This window comes from Microtus pennsylvanicus, chromosome 19, assembly GCF_037038515.1.
Source record: "Microtus pennsylvanicus isolate mMicPen1 chromosome 19, mMicPen1.hap1, whole genome shotgun sequence".
NCBI lineage: Eukaryota > Metazoa > Chordata > Mammalia > Rodentia > Cricetidae > Microtus > Microtus pennsylvanicus.
Window position 1 is genome coordinate 13,079,882 of NC_134597.1, and position 25,308 is coordinate 13,105,189.

Below are 25,308 nucleotides of genomic sequence, written 5' to 3' on the forward strand. Positions count from 1 at the left end.
GGTGGTGGTGGTGGTGGTGGAGGTGGAGGTGGTGGTGGAGGTGGTGGGGTGGTGGTGGGGGGTGGTGGAGGTGGTGGAGGGGTGGAGGTGGAGGAGGTGGTGGAGGTGGTGGAGGTGGTGGAGGTGGTGGAGGTGGTGGTGGAGGTGGTGGAGGTGGTGGAGGTGGTGGAGGTGGTGGTGGAGGTGGTGGAGGTGGTGGAGGTGGTGGTGGAGGTGGTGGAGGTGGTGGAGGTGGTGGAGGTGGTGTGGAGGTGGTGGTGGAGGTGGTGGTAGTGGAGGAGGAGGTGTGGGGGTAGAGGTGGTGAGGTTGGTAGTGGTTGTGGTGAGGTGGTGGTGGTACTGTTGGTGCTGGTGAAGTGAATGTATTTCAACTGTGTGAGACACCAGCCACAGACCATCGTCTAAAATTTGAGGATGCGGTCCTAGGGTATAGAAGCACAGTCATGCAGGGGTTTCAGGTCTGCTGCAGTCTACCAAGGATGATAAGGGGTCTGCTGTAAGTTAACAGGGCTCAGGATAGTCACTGGAAGGTTTGGTTTTCTTTCTGACTTTAAAAATACTTTTTTTTCTTTTTGCAAAAGCAACGTCATGCCTGGGTTTAACATAATAGTAATAATTTTAAGATGAAGGAATAACAGTGACAATTTAGAAACCATCTTGAAATGAATATTTCAAGTATGGAGAGCTATCCAGTGAGGAAGGAGAACTTGAGTTCCTGCCAAGGGCCTCTAACCCTCAGGAAGAAGGTGCTTGGTGCTAGGGACAGGGGAGCTACAGGAACAGAAGGACGTGTCCAGCAAGAATGGAGACGTCCACTGCCTATGATTACAGAACTTGCCAGTTACATGGCCAGAGCAAGCCCGTTCTGGGCTTCATGCTCCTTTCCATCATCTAACGTCACTCGTCACTCACACTGTGTCACTTCTGATAGGCCTCCCCTCTCAGGGACCTGTTAACCTGGTGACCCCCAGGAAGGAAATGTTCTGGGGAGTGAGGGCTATGTCCCTCCCGCTTCCCCCAGGAATCTTCTGGAGAGCTAAGATGCTGAGAGGGAACTGAGCAAGGCGATGGCTCTGGGGTTTCTCAGCTTAGGCTTAGGCAGACTTTTGAGGGGAAGACTGACCTCAAGTTAGAGCATTGGTTTCAGACTCGAAGGGGCGGTGTGAGGGTTCTGCAACTGGAGGATCACTTGACAAAGCATGTGTCAGGACAATAGACAACTCTCAGTCAGCAACACAAACAAGTTTAGTGAAAATAATCTGTTGAAAAAAGTCTCTCATAGACTGTTAGGATCATGTTAAGCTTATTCTGTAGAAAGCCCTAATAAACTAGCTAAGATGTATTGTCGACATGTATTCAGATAGTGAGGAAAGTTAATTAAAATTGACCAAGGCCTATGGAATCAATTTATAGTAAGACTTTTTCTTACAGGGGATTTGACCTGAGTAGACTTCTTCCTTATTTTGGATAATTAGTATCATATATTTTCCTTAAAAGCCCAAGAACTTAGTGTATTTCAGTCGTCTTGAATAGCAACTCTCTACTAAGCCCTAAAGTAGGTTCATAATGACTTTTACTGGTTTTAATTCTTTTCAAATATAAATGTTCTCTTTCCTAAATAAAATCCAATGAGAGCATTTCATTTGCTTCTTCCGCTCCCCTCAGTGAAGACCACTGCCTTCTGCAGGGACGGCTACCACATTCTCACAAAGCAGACCACCTTCTACAGGCTTCATACGAACAAGCCGTGTTTCCTTGATGCTCATCAGGGGGACAAATCTCAACAAGAAAAGAAATTTAGTTCTAAATGTCTCAGAAATAATAATAATAGCAACAACAACAACAATAATAATTATCTACTAGAGGCTAAAACGATTTCAGACCCTGCTCAGTTCATCTGCGAGAAACTTGTTCCATTGAATGGACAGACTAACTTTTTTCAGGTTCTCTCCTGTCCTCCTTATGTGGAACCCTGGGGTTCAGCCCGTGTTTATGGGGATCCCTTCACTTCTCTTGATTTTAGTTTGCTTGAACTGAAAGGAGCTGATATCCTTTCTAGGAATCCTCCCCACCCTAAATATACCCAAGGATTTAAGATTTTGCCATTCCTCTCAGTAGCCAGAAGTGCTAGTGGAGTTGGGCCTCTCATGAAAGCTTCCCAGAGACCCTGGACACTGGGAGCTGTGGGCTAGCCTGATCCCCATGCGAACCCCGGAAGAGCCACTTTCCTGCTCCATTATTCCTGCTTACTGTGTCTATGAAATACAAAGAGGGGGATGAGAAGAACGGGATGGTCGAGTTGGGGGAGGGAAAGAGAGGGAGAGCAATGAAAGAGATATCTTGATGGAGGAAGCCATTGTGTGGTTGGAGAGACTCCTGGCGCTAGGGACATTCCCAAGAATCCACAAGGATGACCCAGGGCAAGACTCCTAGCAATAGCGGAGAGAGAGAGCCTGAACTGGCCTTGCCCTGTAATCAGACTGGTGACTACCTTCATTGTCATCATAGACCTGTCATCCAGTAACTGATGGAAGCAGATGCAGAGGTCCACAGCAAAGCAATGGGATGAGCTCCCAGGAGTCCAGTCAGAGAGAGGGAGGAGAGATAACATGAGCAAGTGAGGTCAAGACCATGACGGGGAAAACCACAGAGACGGCTGACCCAAGCTTGTGGGAGCTCACGAACTCTGCACCAACAGCTGGGGAGCCTGTATAGGACCAAACTAACCTCTTTGCCTGTGGGTGACAGTTGTGTGGCTTGGCCTGTTCCTGGGACCCCTGGCAGAGGGACCAGGAGCTATCCCTGGTGTATGAGTTGACTTTTTGCAGCCCATTCGCTATGGTGGGATGCCATGCTCAGCCTTGATACAGGGGGAAAGGGCTTGGCGCTGCCTCAACTTAATGTCCCAGGCTTTGTTGACTCTCCATGGGAGACTTTGCCCTTTCTGAGGAATGGGTGGAGAGTAGAGGTGGGGAGTTGGGGAGAGTGGGAGGAGGAGAAGGAGGGGGAACTGTGCTTGGTATGTAAAATGAATAGAAAATTTAAAATAAAAACAAAGAAGGCTGTAGATGTGGCTCGGGGGCACAGCACTTACTTGGCAATGACAAGGCCTGGTTTGACCCCAATCATCAGAACAGTTGTTGAGAATGGGAGGTGGGGAGGGGAGAACTGGAGCCGTGTCATTTCTAAGAACTCTGACAAAGAACACCTGCAGTTTGCTTCCTATGAGCCTCAGGCTGAATGACTTAGACAAGGATGGAAAGATGAAGCCCAAAGCATGAAGCAATGAGCAAGCGGCAGTTTGATGCTGGGTGTACAACAGGAGACATCCTGTTAGTTAGTGTAGCTCTAGGAGGAAACTCTATGTTGAACAGGAACCAAACTGAACTGCATGCTGAGAAGCAGCCTTATCAAGTTCATTTCTTTCATCTAGCATACAAAAAAAAAATGGATTAGGCAGCCTCTCCATTTTCTCTGAGTGTCATCTCCTGGCAGAAGTCAATCACCATCTCCACATTGCTATTCCCATTACTACGGCTGGGTTGGTTAAACATAGTCTCCCAGATACAAAGCGCTTGCAATGTAATATAGCAGTGTTGCCAACTGAAAGGCCAGGCTGTGTGCTGTGTTCTCTAGACTGTACTATCACATCAGCTTGTAAACCTTAAACAAACATAACTGAAAGTGTCGGGGCTTAAGGTTGGTGGGTCCTAGCCAATGCTCCTCAATAGCTCTCCTGGGCGTCTGAGTATGGAGAGGGGGTCCTGGCTCTGCAGAGCTTTCTGTCAGCATCACACTGGCCTCACTTCTCAGTTTGCATCCACAAGGTAGTCTTAGCCAAGAACCCTGCTGATATTGTGCACATGCTCACACTGGGACTCTGTTGCCTTCTTTTTCTTTAGTTGTGCGAGCACATTTCTGATATTCCACTCACTAAGTTATTATTATTATTAATATTTTACTATATTTACCTCATAGTTAAAGAACTCTGCCAGATCATCCATCCCCCTTCAGATTCTTTCCAGCGCATATTGAGAAGTCTCATCTCTTAAGAGTCCTCAACTGGAGGGGACAGTGAGGAACAACAATCACTTTCTGATGTGTTGGCTGACAGGAAAGTTCAAGACGAACTCGGGCTCGAAGGACAAGCATTCTTACCTTGTTATATCAGAGTTTAGCACTGAACAAATTCTTTGGAAACATATGTGTTTTAAGCCCGATGTTTATTGAAAGCCATTCTTCTCCAGGCAATCATCAAGGATGGTAGCAACAGTTATTACTCAGAAAAGCCCTTGCTTGGTCTTCTTAAAAAATACAAGTAAATTTGGTACAGTTGATTCTGTTTTCCGTACCCACCCCCAACCCCAGAGGGAAGCGTGGACTTTCTTAACTATTAGAACCTGTGGGAAGACACAGAGGAAGATCCTCTACTATGTGATGTTGTTTCTCCCCATGGCCAAAGAGGAAAGAGGAAATGTCTAGGTGACAGTGGTGGGGGCCCGTGACCCTCCTCCTAAAACAGCCTGTCATGCCATTTCCCAAAAGAAATCAGCAGGAAGAGAGGTGACCTCAGAATGCCCAAGATAGATAGAATAGGGTGTACTTATATGCAGCATGTGGCCCCCAGTCCTGGGGCTCCCAGAGAGGGAAAAGGGGCTTCTGTGGAGATAAGATCATATGCCTTAAGAAACAGCCCCCCGAAGACAACCCAGAAGTCCAGTGTCCTTGCAGGTGCAATTGGAGTCCTTGAGGGAAGGGAAACGATGACCTCTGCTGGGGTCATGTTGGGGTCGTCCAGTCGGCGTTCTTGGGGGCCTTGCACGTGTGCACATCCAGGGCCTCCAGGCAGTCCTGACAGCGCACAGCACAGCACCAGTGGAATTTACACTCACATTTGGTCATCCGGGTGACGTGGGACGTGTCATAGCCTCTCCCACAACACATGACTTCACAGCTGTCCATGCCTCGGGAAGTCAAGTTGCACACGCGGCCTGCTGTACCCAGAGAGCCTGAAAGACAAGCCAGAGAGACACCGCTGACAATGTCTGGGCAGAATACAAGAGTCTGGACAGCAGAGTCATGAGGTCCCTCCTTAAGAAGAGAGCCTAGTCCAACCTCCTCATAGCTTGCTGAGCCTGTGTCCTATGGGGCCCTGTGTTGTCCCTCTATGCAACTGAGAGGTGTCCAGAGGGCAGAAGCTAGGAAGGGTAGGCCTTTGGATCTTGGCTTTTCTTTTTGCAACCTGAAGCTGGTGTTCCTTCTTTCCATTACATTGACCTTATCTAGGCTTAGAATGGGGGAGACAGGGCAAGAAAAGAAAGAAACATGGATTTATTCCAGTTCCTGCTCTTCTGCAAATCACAAAAAGGAAGCTGTGGCCAACGCCAGCTTTCTCTGAGTGAGGGGGTATTGAACCTTGGAAAGGAGAGGACTCAGCTTCCCGAGACTTGCTTACACGGGCTTAGTAGGCCTGAACTGTAGTTGGTTGGGAGAGGAGCACTCATTTGTATCACTGAGGAGGGAGAGCACATTGTTTCTTCTTCCCTCCTTAGCAGACCACAGGAGTTCTGTGAAGCACCTGTGTGAGGCCTAAGTCCCATCCTTCAAAGGAATGTGGCACTGTATTAATGCCATCTTAGTTCATCGTTGTCACATTGCTAAATGACAGTCTATATTTGTGTATGTGTCTTCACAAGGAATTTCAAAGACAGAGTTGGCTGTGGCATCTCACACCTGCCAGGCCAGCAATCGCTGCAAAGTTCATGGCTAACCTGGTCTATATATCAAGTTCCAGGGCAGACCAGGACATAGTAATACCCTTTCTCAAACAAAGAAATAAGCATTTCAATATACAAAGCCTTTTAATTCACTCCATTTGGGGGAAACAGATAGATCTCTTGCAACTTTATCCTTCCTATCCCTTCTATAATCAAGAGTAGTGGACAATTTTGGAGTTTTGTCAGCTTGCAATGACCCTTTCTATATCAGTCTCTCCTACCAAGATAAGCCATTGAGAGCCATGTTGTATAATAGCACCATCCTTGCTGGACCCCAGGTGGAGTTCCAGGAGATAGTTGCCATGCATAAGCTCAGTGTCTCTGGCCCAGAGCCATCGAAAGACACGGATAAACAAATGTACAGGGACAGACCAGGAAGAGGAGTCCTGCTCAAGCTGGACTATTGCTTGGTTCTACTTCCATCTCTTCTGGGAGCCTAGCGACACATCAGCCTTGGAGGCTTTTTTTTTTTTTTTTTTTTTTTTGGTTTTTCGAGACAAGGTTTCTCTGTAGCTTTGGTGCCTGTCCCGGAATTAGCTCTTGTATACCAGGCTGGCCTCGAACTCCCAGAGATCTGCCTGCCTCTGCTTCCTGAGTGCTGGGGGATTAAAGGCGTGCGCCACCACCGCCCAGCTCTTGGAGGTTCTTGAGACACGGCGATTACTCTTATGATATGGTTTGAACACAGCATCTGACGTATAAGCAAGCACTCTGCCACCGAGCTACAGTCCCAGCCTAGATCTCTTTGTCCTTCTACCGATTCCTCTTTTAGCTTAACTGCTCCTGTTTCTATTAGAATCAACAACGATAAATAACTGCCAAACCTACAGAAGAAACGTAAGGGGAAAAAAGATAATGATTTAGCTATTTTTTTTCACTCACACCTCATGACTCTGTTTATCACTCTCTGCTCTGTATGAAAATTATCTCCGAGAGTGTCATGTTGCCCTCCCTCTGCGGAATGACCAGGGAAACAGCAGGGTTCAAGCTGGGTGTGAGGTCAAGCAAAGGAGAGGGTGGGCCAGACTTGCCTTGCAAGATCAGCTGCCTTGAGCAGGAAGACAGAGAGAGGAGTTTCCTGAGGACAGGAAGGATGGCAGAGGGCCGGGCTGGGGTGGAGGGTGGGTCAGCCAGGGATGGCCCTGAGCCTACATCATGCTGAAGAAGCACGGGGTTAGAAGAGGCAGCAGCTGGGCCTGGATTCAGGACGACCATCAGAAAAATCTCCTCAAAAATCACTGATTGTGCAAAAAGGCCTGACTGCCAAGAGCTGCCTTTGAACACGACACCCGTTGTTTCATCTGATAAACATTTAGTTGACATAAACATGTATAAGATGCTGTGTTGACTGCCTGGGGTTTGGGAGGCAGGGAAGACATAAAATAAACAGCCCCAGCTCCTGTTCCTACCGCACTTGTAAAGTAGTGGAGAGATAAATGTGTGGAGAGGTACTGCCTCAATCTCCACATCATTACTTCATCTGCTAATGACCACTGGAAACCACAGTAGAAATCCACGTGGAGTATCGTGGCGGACAAAGCTCAGACTATAAAGCCAAGGTCATTAGGGTGTGGGCAATTAGGGGTTTGCTTGTAGCATCGCCGTGTGTCAACAGTACAGTTGTGGCAAGCTTCTTTTTCAAAATTCTCTTGTAAAGTTGGCACAAAGCCTGCCCCTTCTTCATAGGGCTTCAGTGAGGATGGGCTAAAATTACACACAAAAGCATCTGTCAGAATAAGTGCTCAACACATGCTAAACATCCTTTCTTTTATCTAGCACGTGTTGACTGCGACCTATGATGTGGTGGGCATCATCAGAGAACAAAGTGAAGATGTTGTCCTGGAGCGCTGCTCTTCTTGTCCTAGTGAGATTTCTTAGTATGAATATTCATAGTGGGAAACAGGACCAGGGAAAGAGGCCTCCACTACATGGTTTGACCAAGAAGGTGGCATTGGAGAGAGAATGTAAAAGATGAGTTGATGTTTAGGGAAAGAATGTGGGAAAAGGCATTACTAGCACAGAAGCTCCTAGTGAAAATGCTCTAGAGAGCTCCATAAGAGGGCAGATTGGCCATGACTGAAGAATAGGGCATGCGTTCTGCAGAAAGCATAGAAAAGAAGCCTACAGCAACAGTTGAAAGAGCCCTTTGCCTTGGTAGAGCTTTGATTTTATTCCATGGTGGGTGTGAAACTAGTGTAGATTTTAATTTAGGACAAACATACTCAAGTCTGTTAGAATGACTGGGAGCAAGAAGGCCAAATGGGAGTCCTCAGGAGAGTCCAGACAAGAGGCCACGAGAGGGGACAACGGGACAAAGCACGAGGGGCCTCAGACGGCGAGCCACTAGAATTTGGCAATCTCTTGAAGAAAGGGGGGTTGGAGGTGGAAGGGTCAAGTGGAAAAATGACCAAAACATGTTCATTTGGCTTCCCAGTGAGGAGGGGAGCATTCGATTGGCTGATGCAATGGGCTGGGGGTGTGAGTGAATGACAATCCAAGTCCTCAAGGAGCATGGTGGTAAAGTTAACTTAAAAGACAGCTGCAAGGACGGAGACGGACGAAGCTAGAACCTCAAGGTCATCCCAGGCCGTAAGTGTTTGGGTGAATCATCACACATCAACAGAAAGCTGACCCAGGCTTTTGCTTCAGGCCAGTTTTCATTTAGACAAAGTATAGAATCGGAATAAACTAGCCATGAATATCTGATGATTAGTGTTTTTCTCAGAGGTCGGGCCAAAGAGCATGTGGGAGCTTCCAGCATACTGGGCCTCTTTCAGCTCTTGATCTGGACACAAAGTATGTGGATGTGTTTAATTGAGAAAGCTCACCATGTTATGGTTATAGTGAATGCAGCTTGTGTTGACTGAACTTTTCCACAGGTGTGGTGTATCTTAGTAAGAAGAATATGGTGGAGGGAGAAACAAAGAGGAGGAGGCTACGTGGGCCAAGAGCTCTGTGTGCGGAGCAGATAGGCCTTCCACCCAGCTGGGATTCGTATTCAAAGGGGAGAGCAAAAGAACCAAGGCTGAAGATGTGAGTAGAAGCTGCATTGCCAATGGCTTAGATAATTGGGTTTACATGCTCCTGTGTGAGCAACTTATTTCTATTGAAGGTCGTCATGCAAAGAGCAACATGTATTTAATTTGTGTTTGAGGAGGCAAAGCAATGTGCTGGGACTGGATAGATTGAAGCAAGAAGGTAAGTTAGAGACCCATAAGGAACTATGACCCAGGTACAAGATGGCCTAGATTAAGACACTGATGGTAAGGAAAAGAGGCAGAACCAGTAGCCAGGGACTGATGGGTGGACTGGAAGGGAATAGAGGAGTCCAGGGGGCGTTCTGGTTTGGGTCTAAGCAGCTGTGCTGGTACTAGCAATTCCCCAGTGTGGAAATGCCTGTAAGGGGAATTTGCTGACTGGGGATTATCAAAGTAGAAATGCTCATTAAAGACATCCTGGATTCAGAGCCGGGCAGCCGTGGCGCATGCCTTTAATCCCAGCATTCAGGAGGCAGAGGCAGGCGGATCTCTATCAGTTGAAGGCCAGCGTGCCTGGTCTACAAGAGCTCCAGGACAGGCACCAAAGCTACTGAGAAACTCTGTCTCAAAAATCCAAAAAAATAAAAAGATATCCTGGATTCAGGAAAAAGATGGGATGGGGGATAGGGGTCATAGTCACGAGCCTGGCCATCTTTTTCAAGAAGTAGGGACTGAGGCCACGTGTCTGTGAGTGAGATCCTAGCACTCCAGTGTTGACTCAATTTGTATTATTTTGTGTTTTGTCTTAATTCTTGTACACCACTAAGCATTCTCTTAACTCACCAGTCTGCAGTTTATCAAACTATGACAATACCATGACACGTTTGAATTCTTTGTCCTTCCCTCAGGCTGTGGGTCTGAGAAGGCTAGTATGGGGGTGAGGTGACATGTTTTGTTCCCAAATCAGACTACTGATTTCTAACTTGGTGGTCTTTCCGCAGTGACCTGAAGCCTAAGGATGTAAGATTGTAGTTTCACTTCGCCCCAGGGAAGTGTTACAGTAGGGTTTGTTTCTCAAATGCAGAACTTTGAACTGGACCCCCTCTGAACCCAAGGATTATTTATCAACTTGAATTGAACACTTTCTAAGTTCAGGGAGAAAAGGCAAGAGAAGACAATGGTCACTGGAAAAACTTTGTCTAAAAGCGATTCAGAGTCAGGCATGGTGGGTCCTGGCCTGTAATCCCAGCTACTTGGGAGACTGGACTAGAATGATAGTCAATTAGGTACATCTGAGCTACACAGTACACTCAAGGCCTGCTTGAGAAACCTAATCAGCCTTGTCTCAAAGTAAATTGTGCAAAAAAAAAAAAAGAGGGTCACGGATATGGCTCCCTGGTACAGTGCTTTGGGCAAAACCATGACGTCAACCCCTAATGCCAAAATAAGAGAGAAGGACAGAATGTGGCTTTGGTATGTGAGACAAAAACAGGCCATGGAGTGTACTGTTCATCTATCAAATGATCAAAGTCAAAAGTAATGCGAACACGCAACCTCTTCTTCCCAAATGGGGTTTGGTGAGGCCAATTAGAAGAAAGATAGAGGAGAGGTTTTGGAGCCCGAGAGCCACTGATATGAAAACAGTGGTGGGGCCATAGGTAGAGCGGTCATAGAACCTCCTGAGGTACCGGGGTGCAGGGAATGGGCCAATGGGAAGGCACAGAGCATGGTACAGTAACTTGCTTAGGCTTACCCAGCCAGCAAGTGGTGGGTATCGTCCGAACAGAGCGTGAATACTTCCGTATCTTCCCTGCTCTGCCCTTAACGTTTTAAAAATCAAATGAACTTGTAAGATGTGTGTAGTTGAAAGCATCTAAAATTCCAGCACTAGAGAGGCTGAAAGAGAAGGATCACAAGGTCTAGGCCAGGCTGGACTACATAGTGAGACTATGTCCCTATGCCCAGGTGCGGCAATGTAGCTCAGCGTTAGAGTGCTTGCCTGACACAGGTGAGGCTGGAGGATCCATACTCAGAACTACACTCCCCGTGCCTCACCTCCTCCAAAGAACTCACAAAGGGCCTGATTTGTAGCTTTTGTGAGGTTGGGAGGGAGGGTCTTCTTCTGCAACTAGCGACATGTTGTTGGCTGTTTAGTCACATAGGGTTTTGTGAGAAAATAAAGAGGAATTGTTAATACAGTGGTTTATGCTGTATTTCCCCTGGACTGGTACACTCTCTTTTGTAAAAAAAAGTACATGTTATGTGCATATGGTATCTGTGTATTCATGTAAGAGTATAAGTACAGTGTATGTAAAGGTCAGAGGATGACCGTGGGTACTGGGCCTCTGCTTCTATCTTGTTTGAAACAGGGTACTTTTTAACTACATCAGTCTAGCCCATGAGCTTCCAGGGGGATCACAGATACACCCACGATTGGGTCTGACTTTTATGTTGTTCCCAGCTCAGGTTGTCAGGCAGCATGGATGGTGGTTTCAAAATACCAATTAGACATTTGAAAAATAGCTTCAGCTAATGGTCCTCTCGGTCAGACCTCCCAAATTGTCATCTTTTAAGGACACGCATGTATTTGGGTGCTCTTTTTTTGAATTAACACACTTATTTTGAAAAGCCATGCTGCTTTATCACATTCTCTTGTTATGCTTTGACTTATGTAGTTCACAGTCCCTCTGCTTTGGTGGTGAAATCCGCCCAGATGTGTTGCCCGCCTGGCGACAGAGCTCAGTTCCCTGACACAGAGAACTGTAGGCTCAGACTCCCGCCTTCCTGTCATCTTTACCCCAAACAGTCGTTCAGATTGGCTGTCTACACTCTGTGACCGTCCATAAGCAGACAGTCTCTACCGACGGGGAGGGCCTATGTCATGGGAAGGTGGAGGGTGCTGCTTCTGGCTAAACGTGCCTTTCTTCTCCCCCTGGGTTGTGTCCTCATTCCAACTCACAATAAGAGCTCACATGTGTTTGGGAAAAGAAGGGAAGTTTCTAAATCGCATGTTTTTTGGACCACATATCATATTTGGTGGGGCAATATCAAGGGAACTTACAGAATCAAGCATCCCATCCCCAGAGCCATAAAATTAATAATGGAGTCAGGGTTCCCAGTGTAAAAACATTTCTGTCTCCACCAACATGCATCTTCCTGACAGCAGAGGAGGGACGGGGGGCTTTGCCTAATAGTTCCCAGACCCATACCTCGGAAACCTGGAGGAAGGGCGCTCCTCGATCTCTCTCTCTCTCTCTCTCTCTCTCTCTCTCTCTCTCTCTCTCTCTCCCTCCCTCCCTCCCTTCCTCCCTCTATCTCTCACTCCTTTTCTCCCTCCCCTCCCCTCCCCATCATCCCTCCCTCTCCTTCTATCTTTAGAAATTCCTGCCACTCAGTCCAACAGAGGCCCATATGTTGACCATTAGGGCCTACAGCAAGATTCACTTAAGCCTGTCATCCAATAGGCTGTTTCTCCTCTGCTTGACTTACACATTGTCATTAATGACACAGATTTATTGAGGGAACAAAAGAATGTTGCAGAGCAAACGTTAGAGACCGCACATCCATCTGCTTGCGGGCCTTCCCCCCTTCCTCACGTGAAGGATTGCAAAGCTAATGCTACTTAGGAAAGGCAATATCTGTACTTAGTTCAGATGATTTTACTCATTTTTATTCATCTTCCCAGCTTGGAAAAGTTGGACTGGCACGGGAAAGGCATGTCCTTTTAAGCTAGGAAATTCTACAATGGAATTAACATTGCCATAGCCAGACTCAGACTTGCAATACCTGGTCTATCTAGTCTTGTCCAAGTTATTTCCTGTTCTCCCTCTCCCAACCCCGACACTCACCCTGCTACATGTTCCTTGAACTCCCAGCCTGCAGACTCTCCAAATAGGTGCTCTCCTCCCCAATGAACTAAGTGACTTTCTGGTATCACTTACAGCCCTTAGATGGTGCTCTTTGAGATTCGCTGCCCTCTGGAAACTTTCCTCTCCCTCCATTCCACGGGAATTCTTTTCACCTTTTCAAGACTCAGGCCCGCATCAACATCTTCCACGGCGTATACTCTGTCTGGACATGTTCCAAGGACCTATAACACGCTTCCTAGTAGGGCTATAATACACTGCCTGCAGTTGGCTCCATGTACTATTTCATAATGTCTGAGCCCACCTTCCTCAGGATAAAAGATGGGCTCCATCCTTTCTTTTACAAAATGTATAGTACTCAGGTGCCAATGCACAATTGCTTGTTTTCTTAATACAGTATTAAGAACAGTTTCTTAAACACTAAGAACAGCGGGCTGGAGAGATGATTCAACTGTTGAAGACTAGGCTCACAACCAAAAAAATATAAGAACAGCTTTCCAATTGTCTGGAGAAGGTACACTTTTCAAAAAAGTGTTTGAAGTTTGCAGGTACCCAGTGGGAGCCCAGCAGGTAAGCCTACCCTTATTTAAACATCTCCACTTAGCATAGAGAGTGCATGCCAGAAATGTGGTACATTCTTATTTTTTAAATTGTATGCAGTTAGTTGGGGTTATTATTATTATTTTTTGATGGTATGGTCTTATGCGTAGTCCAGGCTGACTTTGAGCTCTCTGAGAGAGGTGAGATTATATATGTGTGCTACCATATCAAGGCATGGCTCATATTGAAACAGTAGAAATTCATATTCATAACTTCAGGGAGTTTATGGCAGCAGGTTAGGGATCTGTACTACAACAATGTAAAATGAACAATGTAATCCATTCTCAATCACAAGAGCCATAGAAATTACAAGGTGAAGCATATATTAAGGAGAAACAAAGCTTCCCAATCAACATAAATAGTAGTAGAGAATAAATTATAGACTCTGAGATGCCTATCCGTAATGCAGGGCTCGGTTGCACTCTAATAATGTGGAATTTACATAAGCAAATTTCAATGGGAAAGCTAAAAGAATCAAATTCATTATCTTCTGTACTTTAAAAATCTCTCTTTGTCTGCAACGATTAATACAGCAGTTAGCAATAAGCTTTGCTATTCATCACACACACACCCCAAATCCACTCACCTATGCGGTGATTAATTTGTTGTTAGTGGTTCAAACAATGTCAAGGAATTGAATCTACAAAATGACTTATAAAATTTGTTTACCGAGTTTTACCTTCATTCTTATGGACAGAGTCATTTTAGCATTTTTATATCCTAAGTTTGTATTTTGAAGATAACATATGTATTTGTAGATTATATATACTTACATATGTTTTATATATATATATATATATTTGTAGATATATGTATAAATTTATAATGAATTGCTTTGGATAGAAAAACACTTTGTTTTCACTAATAGTGAAATCAGATGGAAATGAAGAGTAAAAGAACCGAGTGCACAGGGCAGCAGGAAGCAGAGATGTAGTCTGTTACTCTGTTTATTTGACATCTTCTGTCTCATCCAGGGTAAGGGCTGACAAGCAGCATAACATAACCATGAATCTTGGGAAATGCCTACTAAAGCAAGAGTCCTATTTAACACTCAGTTAACACTGCATACTGGACATTTTACAGGTAGAGCCCTTTAATCAGTGATAAAAACAGAGAAACATACAGGCTTTGTAATTCTCTGCAAGGAAACCAAGCTACCTTTAAGCTGTCAAGTAGATAACTGAGCTAGTGAATGAACATTGATTCAGTCCATCACGTTCATATACTGAGTATTGGGCAACATGGGAGTCCCAGCTAGGCCGGCTGGGGCCGAGAGGTAACTAAAAATTAACCACTGGCCCATTCTATAAATGCAGAAACTGAGCTGCGCTTGGGCCTCTCAGATGGCGATGAACATGGAGAAGCAGAAAGGTCCTGCATACATTTCAGAAGTTCTGATGTGGGCGATACAGGCAAAAGAGAAGGCAGGATTGCGATTGGCTTGCATGTGGCTGGCTTGGCCTCCATAGCAGAGGGTGGATCCATTGGAAAATAGGGGGAGACAAGTTTTGAGAGTCGGACAAATCAGCAGTTCAACTTGGAAGGAAGTCAGCAAATAAGTTTATTAGGCAGGGAACTAAACACAGGATAAAGCAAGAGAACAGGAGTATTGATAGAGATACTTAGAGCTGAAAGGATGGAAAAGATCAGACCATGAAGAAAGCATGGAAAGAAAAACGAGGGTCCTGAGAAAACTGAAAAAAGAATCCACAAAACCGCAAAGTAGAAGGGAATAAAGCAGCCACTGAGGTGTAAGATGAGCTAATAGGACAGGACAGGCCAGGAGCATAAGCAGTACACTAGACAACGGAGTGTTTTGAGGTTCAAAAGGTTTCCATATGTGTTATATATCACTTACAAACTTGAAACAATGGTTTGCTAGATTGAAATTACTATTCATTGCGCAGCATTAATAATTTTCTGTGTAAATGATCATTTAGAAGTCCCACTAAAACCTTCTCCATATAGTCCTGTTTTGGCTCTCTTTGCACCCTTTAGATATTAATTCATTAACTTCTGTAAGTCTCAGAGCATAAATTGATGAGCGGCTTCTTTATGTTGTCAAAGTAACGAACATACAGGAAGCAAGGAGCAAAGCCTAAGACACCTGTCTCAGACTGAGGGCTCCCTGTCACAGTGTAGTGTTGCCTGGCTGCTGCCTGGGTCCCCTATAAAGAACCCATGGTAGGTGAAGTCTTGATAGCAAGGACCAACCAACTCTGCCTTCCTGGCACTGCCAAGGGTTTATGTGTCTGGCATATTGAACAATCTCCATATTTCTTCAGTAAAGAAATGAAGGACTGGGGGCTGAAGAGATGGCTCAGAGGTTAAGAGCACTGGCTGCTCTTCCAGAGGTCCTGAGTTCAATTCCCAGCAACCACATGGTGGCTCACAACTATCTGTACTGAAATCTGGTGCCCTCCTCTGGCGTGTGGGCATACATCAAGGCAGAATGTTGTATACATAATAAATAACTCTTAAAAAAAAAGAAATGAAGGACTTAAAATGTTCTGGCATTAGGTGCACATACTAATATTTAAGTAGACTTTATCCATTGGTTAAAATCTTATTTCCTTGTTTTTAATCGCATCCCAGGATATAGTCAATGCTCATGAGTGTCTGCAGGTCAGGCCACAACACAAGACTTATCCAGAATACCAGTCTCTGGACATTTTGATTTTAGGAGCCGGGTTGCCATGGACTTCAAGGGCTACTTTGCCAAATAGCTTGCATAGGAATGAAGAAATAGTGACATCAGGAACAGCTGCCGGTCAGGCTTTGGGTTTTCAGAGGGCAGCATGTTACACAAGCGCCCCATTTGTTTTTGAACTTGACTGGAGTAGAGATGGAGGTTCGCTTGTTTCCTCTGGTTGGAGAGGAGACCTCGGGATAACCTCTGGCATGGGTGAGAGTTTTACATCATACCCAGTGAAAGTGGTCTGTGATTAGGTGCAGACACCTCCTCTGCAGGGGAGGGCAGCATTCCTTCCTTACAGATGCACCTATCTCTAACTGAAGGGCTGCTTTGATTTACAGAGGCCTGGGGGCAATCACCAGGCTAGATAACTCCAGAGCCACCGGGGTGCTCCTCCCAGAAGTCCCTCTCTAAGATGTGGACTCCAATTTGGCCTGCAAAATATCACACGCCCAGCCTCACACAGTTCCTAGCATTCTGTGAACCTGGCTGCACCGCAGGTATTTATAGTTGATCAGCAGAAAACACACGTCTTCTTCAGCTACTGAATAAGGGGCGTGTTTGGTTTTTGTTTCCACACTTTTTTCTTCAAAAGTTTCTCTTATTTATTAGGAAAAAAAATTAAAGATATTCCCTTAAAAATTTGAAGTGGTAGGCTAGGGAGATGGCTCAATGCATGGGAAGCTGAATGCAAACCCCCCAGCCTACAGATGAAAGCCAGGCACAGCCTGTGCGTGCCAGTAACCCCAGTGGTGAGAGGCAGAGATGGGTGGGTCCTGGGAGCTTTCTGGCCAGCCAGTCTAGCCAAAATGGCAAGCATTAGGTTCAGTAAGAGATCCCGCCCAATGGGAATAAGGCAGAGGATGATAGAGGAAGACAATATCCTCTCTGGCCTCTACACGTGCACACAGAGGAATGTACACATTCACACATGCATACTACTCAAGGGGGGAAAAAGGAAAAAGTCGTGGAGAGCTTCTAACTGAGAAGGGCTTTGACATAATCCAAATGTGCCTCTTTAATTCTGATCAGTTTTGAGGCCCCAGTGTTGTGGGTACCCCCATTAAAGGTCCATGTCTTCATACTGAATCTCTATTACAGAAGACCACCCTGCCCAATTTCCTAAGGATCCAAAGAGGGAAACTATAGTGAGAAAAATATGGATTTTTTTTGTTCTGATTCTTATCTACTCCTTTTATTCTGTTAACTAGTTCCAGCCCATGAAATCTTGGACAAATCACAAAACTCTGGGATTCTGTTTTCTTGATCTGAAAGTGAGGGGACCACTGCCAAGAGTTAGGGTATGTGTATGGGTGGGATGCAGAGCAGGCTTGACCTGTCGGGAACTCAGCTGTGGTCTCAGCATCTTTCCCGGTGATGTGTTCTCACCAGAAACATTCAGGCCAACCACTCTGTGAATCCTTGGATCAATGTGTCAGGCTTTCTTTGGAGAAATGACTTAATAACCAAGATGTCAAACTAATTCCAACAGAAGTCTTAATGGCTGGAATCATTTAAACAAGTTAGTTACTTGCTAGAGATGTTGGATCTACATGTTAAAGAAAAAACAAGACAGGATGAATTTTCAAAATAAACATGGCTTGCTCAAAGTGATATCTATTGAGAGCTCTGCAAAAAACACTTTTCAAAAAAAAATACTTTTCACCCTTTCTAAGTATCAGGGATGCTAAGAACAAAGGGTCCTGGGATTTCCTCTTCTCTGATAACAGGGCTAAACCAGGACTATGGACAACCAAATGATTGGTTTTCTAAACTTTAATGAGAAGTTTGAAAAGTATGGGAATCCCCTGATTCTGGTCATATGGGTCTCTGAGGAGGGCCCCACTATGGAGAATAATGAAGTGAACCCATAGATGTATCCACTACATAAACACAATCGGCAAATCTCTCCAGCGCGCTCCTCGGCACTGTTATTCTGAGCAGGATGCAGGGGGGAAGAGCAAGACCATAGCCAATTAGTTCAAACACCACACTCACCCATAACCACCTGAGAACCACGCTTGGTCTTCTAGTGCTCTCCAGGAGAAGGTGCCCAGTAAACCGAATATTAAGTGTTCATTATTTCAAATCGACCGTTAAGGGTGAGAAGATGAAAAATAGGGAGCACAGGTATGACTTTTAATAGAGTAAACAAAACCATTAAGAAAGAAAAGCGATGTATGTGCAAGTTTAAACATTACTACAAAGTTTTGTTCTCTCTTGGGAGCTTGTCTAGCCCTTTGTTAATTAAAAGAAAAATCCGTTTGAATGATAGCTCATTTTAAACACACTGAGAGTTCTATTTACCGGAAAGCAGACCCTTCCTACGGTAGATTGTTCTAGCACATTGAGTGTTCATTCTGCTACACACTCAGACCAGCAGCTTCCCTCCTGTAGACTGAAAGTCCCCATGCCTTACTTCCACCAAGGGGAAGACTCCTGCCCTCACTGTGAGTTAGATGCAGGAGGCCTCTATTCACAGGGCTCTTGGAGCTATCTTTCACATCTCTCTCTTTCCAGAGAGGCTAGGGGCTGCTCTGGGAAGACTGAACCCAGAAATTTCCAGTGTGGTGTGGAACAGTTTAGTAGAGCACACACCACAGGAGTTTATCCCAGTCAGGGAAGATCCTCCTTTGAAGACGGCCATGAGTCACAGGACAATGGGCAAGACCTCCACCAGTGCATGGTTGCAGCGAAGCTCTCTCCATCTCACCCCTGTAGCTATTTGCATAACACTCCAAGTATTTGTGATCAGAAATACTCTTTGAACAAAGTGGACTTTTGTCTAATGGGATATAAGACATTCTGAGCCACGGTTTATGAAAATAATCGCATGTAGTTACCAAAATTTAAAAAGAAAGTTTTCAGGTCACATGGATGACTCTGGCATGTTCTTGGGCACAGCTACAGAGGACATCATTTCTATATATTTCATACAATTACAAATAATCTGGTAAACATATTGGAAATGTGATCTATTATATTAGAAGTGGATACTGAAAAAGACCAGTTTGATCAATAACATCCAAGAACCAAAATATTCACCTATTTTTCAATTGAATGAGCTAAAATATAGAAATAAAAGATCAAATTATATAGCTTACTTTGGAAGCCGGTCCTTGTAGTTGGAGCAGCGGGCTGTGTCTTACCACCTGGCTAGCTTTACCCAAAATAATTACACTGAAACTGTATTCTTTTAATCACTGCTTGGCCCATTAGTTTCAGCTTCTTCTTGGCTAACTCTCATATCTTGATTAACCCATTTCTAATAATCTGTGTAGCACCATGAGGTGGTGGCTTACCGGGAAGGATCTTAACCTGCGTTCATCTTGGAGAGGAGAGCTATAGCATCTGCCTGAGGCATCTGCCTCATTGCCTTCTACCCAGCATCCTGTTCTGTTTATTCTGCCTATCTAAGCTGCTGTCCTATCAAAGGCCAAGGCAGTCTCTTTATTAACCAATGAAAGTAACACATAGACAGATGACCCTCCTCCATCAGGTCCTCTAACTGTGTGCCCTTCTGACCAAGTCAACTAGAGGCAGAGTAAAATGACAGAAAGGGCAGACAGAGTCCTGCAAGGTTCTTACCCCCTAGAGCTTCAGTTCCCACTCCTATAAAACAAGAAGCCCACAATCTGTGAGAGTGTACAGACCGAGCCTGGGATACAGTGGGCACTGAACAGATGATGCCTATGGTTTTATGGTCAAGATGCAGACTGCCAACATTCAGTAGCACCTACTGCTCTGGCAGGAGATCCAACTTTAGACCCCTGAGGTGCATGCAACCACCTGTAACTCCAGCTCCAGGGGTTCTGACAGTCCTCACCTCTGGCAGATACTTGTACTCACAACACCACACACACACAGACACACACAAACACAGACACACACACTTAAAAACAGAAAACAGAATTTCATTCTAATACAAATGTGAAGAATGAAGTCTACAAGAATAATTAATTCAATAGCTTAAAAGGGCATGAGAGTTACATCCAGGAACTCTTCTGTATGATGAGGAAGCATGTTTTTCAGTTCCCAGAATACCAATGAGGAAGAAAATACTCATTGGGCATTCCCATTTCCTTCATTATGTAAACTGCATCAATCCAAATAACCAGAAAAGTCTATGGGCAGCAGGTTTTTAAGATCTAATATGAAATTTTAATCTTTATGTCTTCTCACGGTCATGCTTAGGAAATGGGTGAAGCAGATGTGTTATCCTAGGCTCAAGGCTCAGGCCAAGCATGGGGCCAGGCGTGCATTCCCTTCCATATATGATGTGGGAATAGGGCATTCAATCTTAACTGTCTAATGTGGACAGGGATGTTCAAGGCTGTTCATCTGACTCTATGAACTGGTTGAGAATTTGGCTGGTGCTGATTGCTAAGGAGCATCCATCATTTGCTCCCATTTTCCTCCGGTAAAAATTTACAGTCTTGTTAATTTACAGCACTGAAGGATTAGCACTGCCTCATAGATTCAACAAGACCAGGGAGGTGCACAGTGATCTTAGGACAGTGCTCAGTACACAGGTGTCTATTCCTGGGACCTAAAATGATTAAGGGGACTCCATGTCCATGGCCTTTGTAGAGTCGAATAGTTAGCTAAGGGGAGAAGCGAAGCCCTGGGTTGACTTATATCAAAGCAACAGTTTGCAGTGTGGTTCCGTTTAGCTTGTTGTCTGGAAGGTAGGATAACTTGGTAGCAGTCCCAAACCATGACAGGAATGCAGCAGGGTATAGAATCAGGTATTTATGCTCAGCAGTGAGCATTCATAGGCTACATGGACAAACATGCTAAAGGCTGCCGGCAGCTAACTCATCCAACTCCAAAGAAACTTTAATAACTAAGGACAGAAAAAGGACTCCAGGCTTCTTAAGATGCTCCCTGGTAGTCTTGCCTATCAGTTAATCTAGCTTTAGCAGCTGGCTGCATCTGCCTTGTCTCACTGACTCTTTTGCAATTATTTCCGAATGGAAAACAAACCCAGAATCTAAATTGAAGGCTATTTTTTTTTCTGATAGTAAATGCCATTGCTTCCCAGTAAGCAAACGTCTTGAGCCAAAGTGTGTTGTGGGTTCCCATCATCTCCTGTCGGCTGAGGCCTTTTCACTCATTCTTATTTTGCTCTAGAATCTTCGGAGTTGTTGCAGCCTAATATTGACCTTGAGGGCGAGAGGTGGGGAGGACACATCTATAGAAGCAAACAGGTGGGGACAGCTGCTATGTCCAGGCTAGAAGTGTGACTCTTGGAGTTCAAGATAGATAGAGAACATGTTGTTTGCAAGGGAAGGGCGTGGCTTGAATAATGAGGCACCACTAATCACAACTGCCTATACAGAGCCCACCTATGGCCAAAGGAATGGGGGTTCATCCTTGCTCGTTAATGTCTGACAACTGTAATTACACTGAACAAAGCTTGGGATCGTGACCCAGGGCAGGCTTCAGAAGAGGCTAAATTCCCAAGCCCTGGGGTCATCTCCGAGTCACAGTGGAGGGATGTGTCATGGGGGAAAATTATTACAAAACTGTCCCCTGCTCAGCTCAGGAAAGATGCTGGGCAACCACACATAACCTTTTTCTAGCCTCTAACTAAAATTCGGTACAAGCAGGAATTCTGCCGGCCTGCGTGTTTTGACTCTTGGCCACACACCTTCTTGTTCATTTGTGTTTCTTCAGTACCTGCACAAGTATCAACCTGTTTCTCTAGACACTTGGGAGGATTTTCTGTGCAGTTTCAGTATGAATTAGAAAGGACATGAGCCTGGAGCCTGAAGGCAGGCATCTGCAATTATACAAATGGCCTGCTGAAAAGTATTGTATACCCAGTAGACTGTAGAGCATTGCTCCCTGAAGGAATTCTCGGAACTTACCCGCCTCTCGGTCCCTGATACAGTAGTCTGGAGAATTCTCAAAATACACGAGGTCATTTTTCGTTGGCTTCTTAAATCTCTTATTGGCCACCGTGAAGCCAGTGCCATCCTGGTTCATGACGACCTGGATGGCCCCGTTGTACTTCCTCCAGAGATAGTCGCCTGTTTTCCTGAAGTCAGCCATGGCCAGCCAGCATGTCCTCAGAGTACACGAGCCGCTCACACCATGACACTTGCATTCCTGCTTCAGGAACCGCTTAACAGCCTACAGGAAAAGACAGAGGGGAGAGCTCAGTGGGGTGGACCTAAGCACAGGACCGAGCTATGAGTTTTCTCTACCTCAGAGCCTGGGGCTCTGCGCTATCCTTTGTCACTTGCTGGTCGTTTTGGCTACACCATGGAAACTGTGGCCTTAGGTAGAAAAAAGATAGGGGACTCCAATTGTGAACCCCATCTACAATCCATGTAACCAAGGCTCACTGTTTTATAGGGTACATAGCCAGCTTAGTTATTTTTAATTTAAAGCATTTTTCATACAATATATTTTGATAATATTCTTTCCCCTCTCCCAGCTCCCCCCAGATACTGCCCCCTTCCTTCCTATGCAATTTCTTGATCCCCCTGCTTCTTTCTCAAAAACAATTTAAAGACAGATTAAATGAAATATTTTCTAATACATAATAACTTATTTATCTTAAAAACGCATACTATTACAATGTTGAGCATCCTCTGTCGGAAACCAGAAGTGTTTTGAATTTTGGGGATATTTGCACATATAATATGAGATGTCTTTGAGATGGGGTCCGAGTATAAACTGGAAATTCATTTATGTATAATTTTTGGAAATGTAGCCAGAAGATAATTTTATACTGGAGTTTGGATTGCTTCTGTTTTGATCGCAACCTGTCTCATGTAGCCAGGTAGAGAATTTTCCATCCCACCATCATGCCATTATAGAAAATATGTCAGATTTGGGAACAAATTTCATTTTAGATTTTTTTTTAAGAGTGAGGGTTGTACAACCTGTATTGATAACACAATTTCTAAGACTCATCGTCCAATGACTCAGATATTGTGACTACATATGGAATGCTTGCTGTGTACACTTGGTCTCAATGCAACAGTCCCTTCCTGCACTGCAACAGTTCCCTCCTGCACTGTTGTGAGTATTGAAAACTCAGATCCAGAGACTCCAAGAAACGCCATTAAGGAGACCAGAAACCCTGGGGATCCACCAGTTTCTCTATTTGGTCCTCATTCAAAAACAGCACAGTGGAGCCTCTCTGCCAACCCGCTTGAATCCCCAAACTAGAGGGATCTGAAGGGAGGGCAGAGAGGTAAGTGGGGTAGTGGATCCCTTGATGGTATTCTACAAAGTGCTACCTGAGCAAAACATTCACGGTCTCTCTTCCTAAGAAACTGAAGGCAGGACTTTCAACCCTGTGTGCACTCTCTCTGAGATTCTGGTGCATCCGTGGGGGATGAAGTATCAAGTCAGTTGACAGGAGGGTAGATGAACTAGGCTGCCGGGAGCTGAGGTCTCAGCCAGCCTGCGCTGCCCCTCACACGTTCACGTCGTTTTCAGCTGCCTCTGCCTAGTGACCTCGCCATGGTCGTTTTGCCTTAGTGCTTGACCTGGCTTTTCCTCTTGCACAGACTTGCTGCCTGACCAAGATATGGTAGAGTCAGGTGTGCAGAGAGGATTTCCATTCCAGAAGTCAGTGTCTGTTTACTCACTAGCCTGGAAATATGTCAAAAGCATTCAGGGGCAAAGAGAACCACAGTTACAGGCCAGGTGTCACAGTGGCCTCAGGTTGTTTGGTTATGTGGCTGGATCGTTGTCTTCCAACTTGGAGTATTGGCATCCACATAGTGTTTCCCACATAAACAAGACTGTGCCCCCGTATACCTGGGCTAAGTCCTTCTGATTGTGGACCAGCAATGCAAGGCCAAAACAAAGAATTGGATTCTCTACATTATGGGAACTTGGACATCTATAGAGGGCATCTTAAAAATTATCCTCCTGCCAATGGTCTTTACATTCCAGGTGTTGGGTATGAGGCTCACTGGACTACCCGGTGGTAGACAAACACAACCCAAGGAATACCTTCTAGGCTCCCCAACTTTGTCTAAAAGCTTCTCTCCTAAGATCTGAGGGCATCCTATAGAACACACTCCATGCCAAGTACTGACTCCACCCTTTCTCTTCCTCCCATATTCCTTTTTGCAGCTAGGCTACTCATTTGTTAGTAACATTCCCAGTTCTAAAAATACCAGGAAACATCCTTGCCCTGCCTTTGTCATGCTAAGTTTCCAGGTGACAAACTGCAAAGCTGACATTCTCATATGGTTAGTGGGAAGATTTGCATACTAAGTTTGGATCTGCAAAACACACCTAAGCGATGACTACAGAAGCACATGGTAGAGGCAGATGCTGCTGATTTGGGTAAACACATTTCCTCCCTTGCTGACTACCTACTGGCTTTACTTAGGGGTTGTGAAGCTGCATGCTCCAGGCCTGACCAGGGCCTCTCTGATCCCAGAGCGGCCTAAATCGTGAATGTTCATTTCCCTGCTCACACACCGACTTTTCTTAGTGTGTGGACCATGATGCTTCAATTTGTATCAATGGGATTCCGGGTAAATGGGTGTCCGGCTTGGAAGGAAGTTTCCTTTACTTTTCCAAAGAGACATAAGGAGAAATGCTTTTTCTTTGTCTATTGATGACTTTTTTTTTTGTATTGTACGATACAAAGGACATGAGATCAGCAACAGGATAATCAGGATAATGTATGAAGCTGCATGCATAGTCTTGAAAGATGTGAGGAACTGGGTTCTGGAGAGTGTTGTGGAGATGCTCAATGAGCCCTACTAAGATTTGCCCAACATCCAGACCTCTTGTGATCCAAGACAGTAAGTTCTCCTCATTATTTAGTGCCCCTCCACCATGGTGAAAGTACCCAAGTCAGTTCTTGGCTGTGGGTGAATGACAGACCATAGGGAGAGCTCATACTCCCTTACTAGCTTGCGCTACATCTCCACTCCAGTTAACTACACGGCATGTCCAACACTCGCACTTAGGATCCACCTGTACCTTTTCTCTTTGCAGAATTTATAGCCTTTAAAATCCAACCCTTAACCCTGAAAACAGCAAAGCGCAACTCAAACGGAGAAGTAGAGGGATGATCATCTGTGCTCTGAGATTCTATTCCAGACTACGTGAGGAGAGAGGAAAGCACGGGGCCACACCATGAGGTTCTTGAATTCTAATATACCACTGGATAACCCCATTGCTTTTATTTCAGACAAGGTCGCATGTAGCCCAGGCTGGCCTCTGCTTCGCTGTGTAGCAAAGAATGACCTTGACCTGCTTCCACAGGATGACAGGTATATGTCAGCACACCCAGTTTTTATGTGTTGCTGGTAGTTGGATTCTGTCCAAGCTTTGTGCAAGCATCTAGCAAGTGTATCACATCTCTAGTCCTACAATAGCATTTACTGACCACAGCAACCATTTAT

At 45.1% G+C, this 25,308-nt stretch overlaps 1 protein-coding gene across 1 annotated transcript in view; it reads right to left on the bottom strand.

Moving 5' to 3' along the window:
- Positions 1-4,206: 4,206 nt before the first annotated feature.
- Positions 4,207-25,308, bottom strand: part of Wnt2 (Wnt family member 2) — a 40,468-nt gene continuing 19,366 nt past the window's right edge. The window contains exons 4-5 of the mRNA XM_075953449.1: positions 21,790-22,054; positions 4,207-5,009 (exon numbers count right to left, since the gene is read on the bottom strand). Coding sequence (XP_075809564.1) covers positions 4,780-5,009; positions 21,790-22,054 — 495 coding nt within the window. The 3' untranslated portion in view covers positions 4,207-4,779. The remainder of the gene's footprint in view (positions 5,010-21,789; positions 22,055-25,308) is intronic.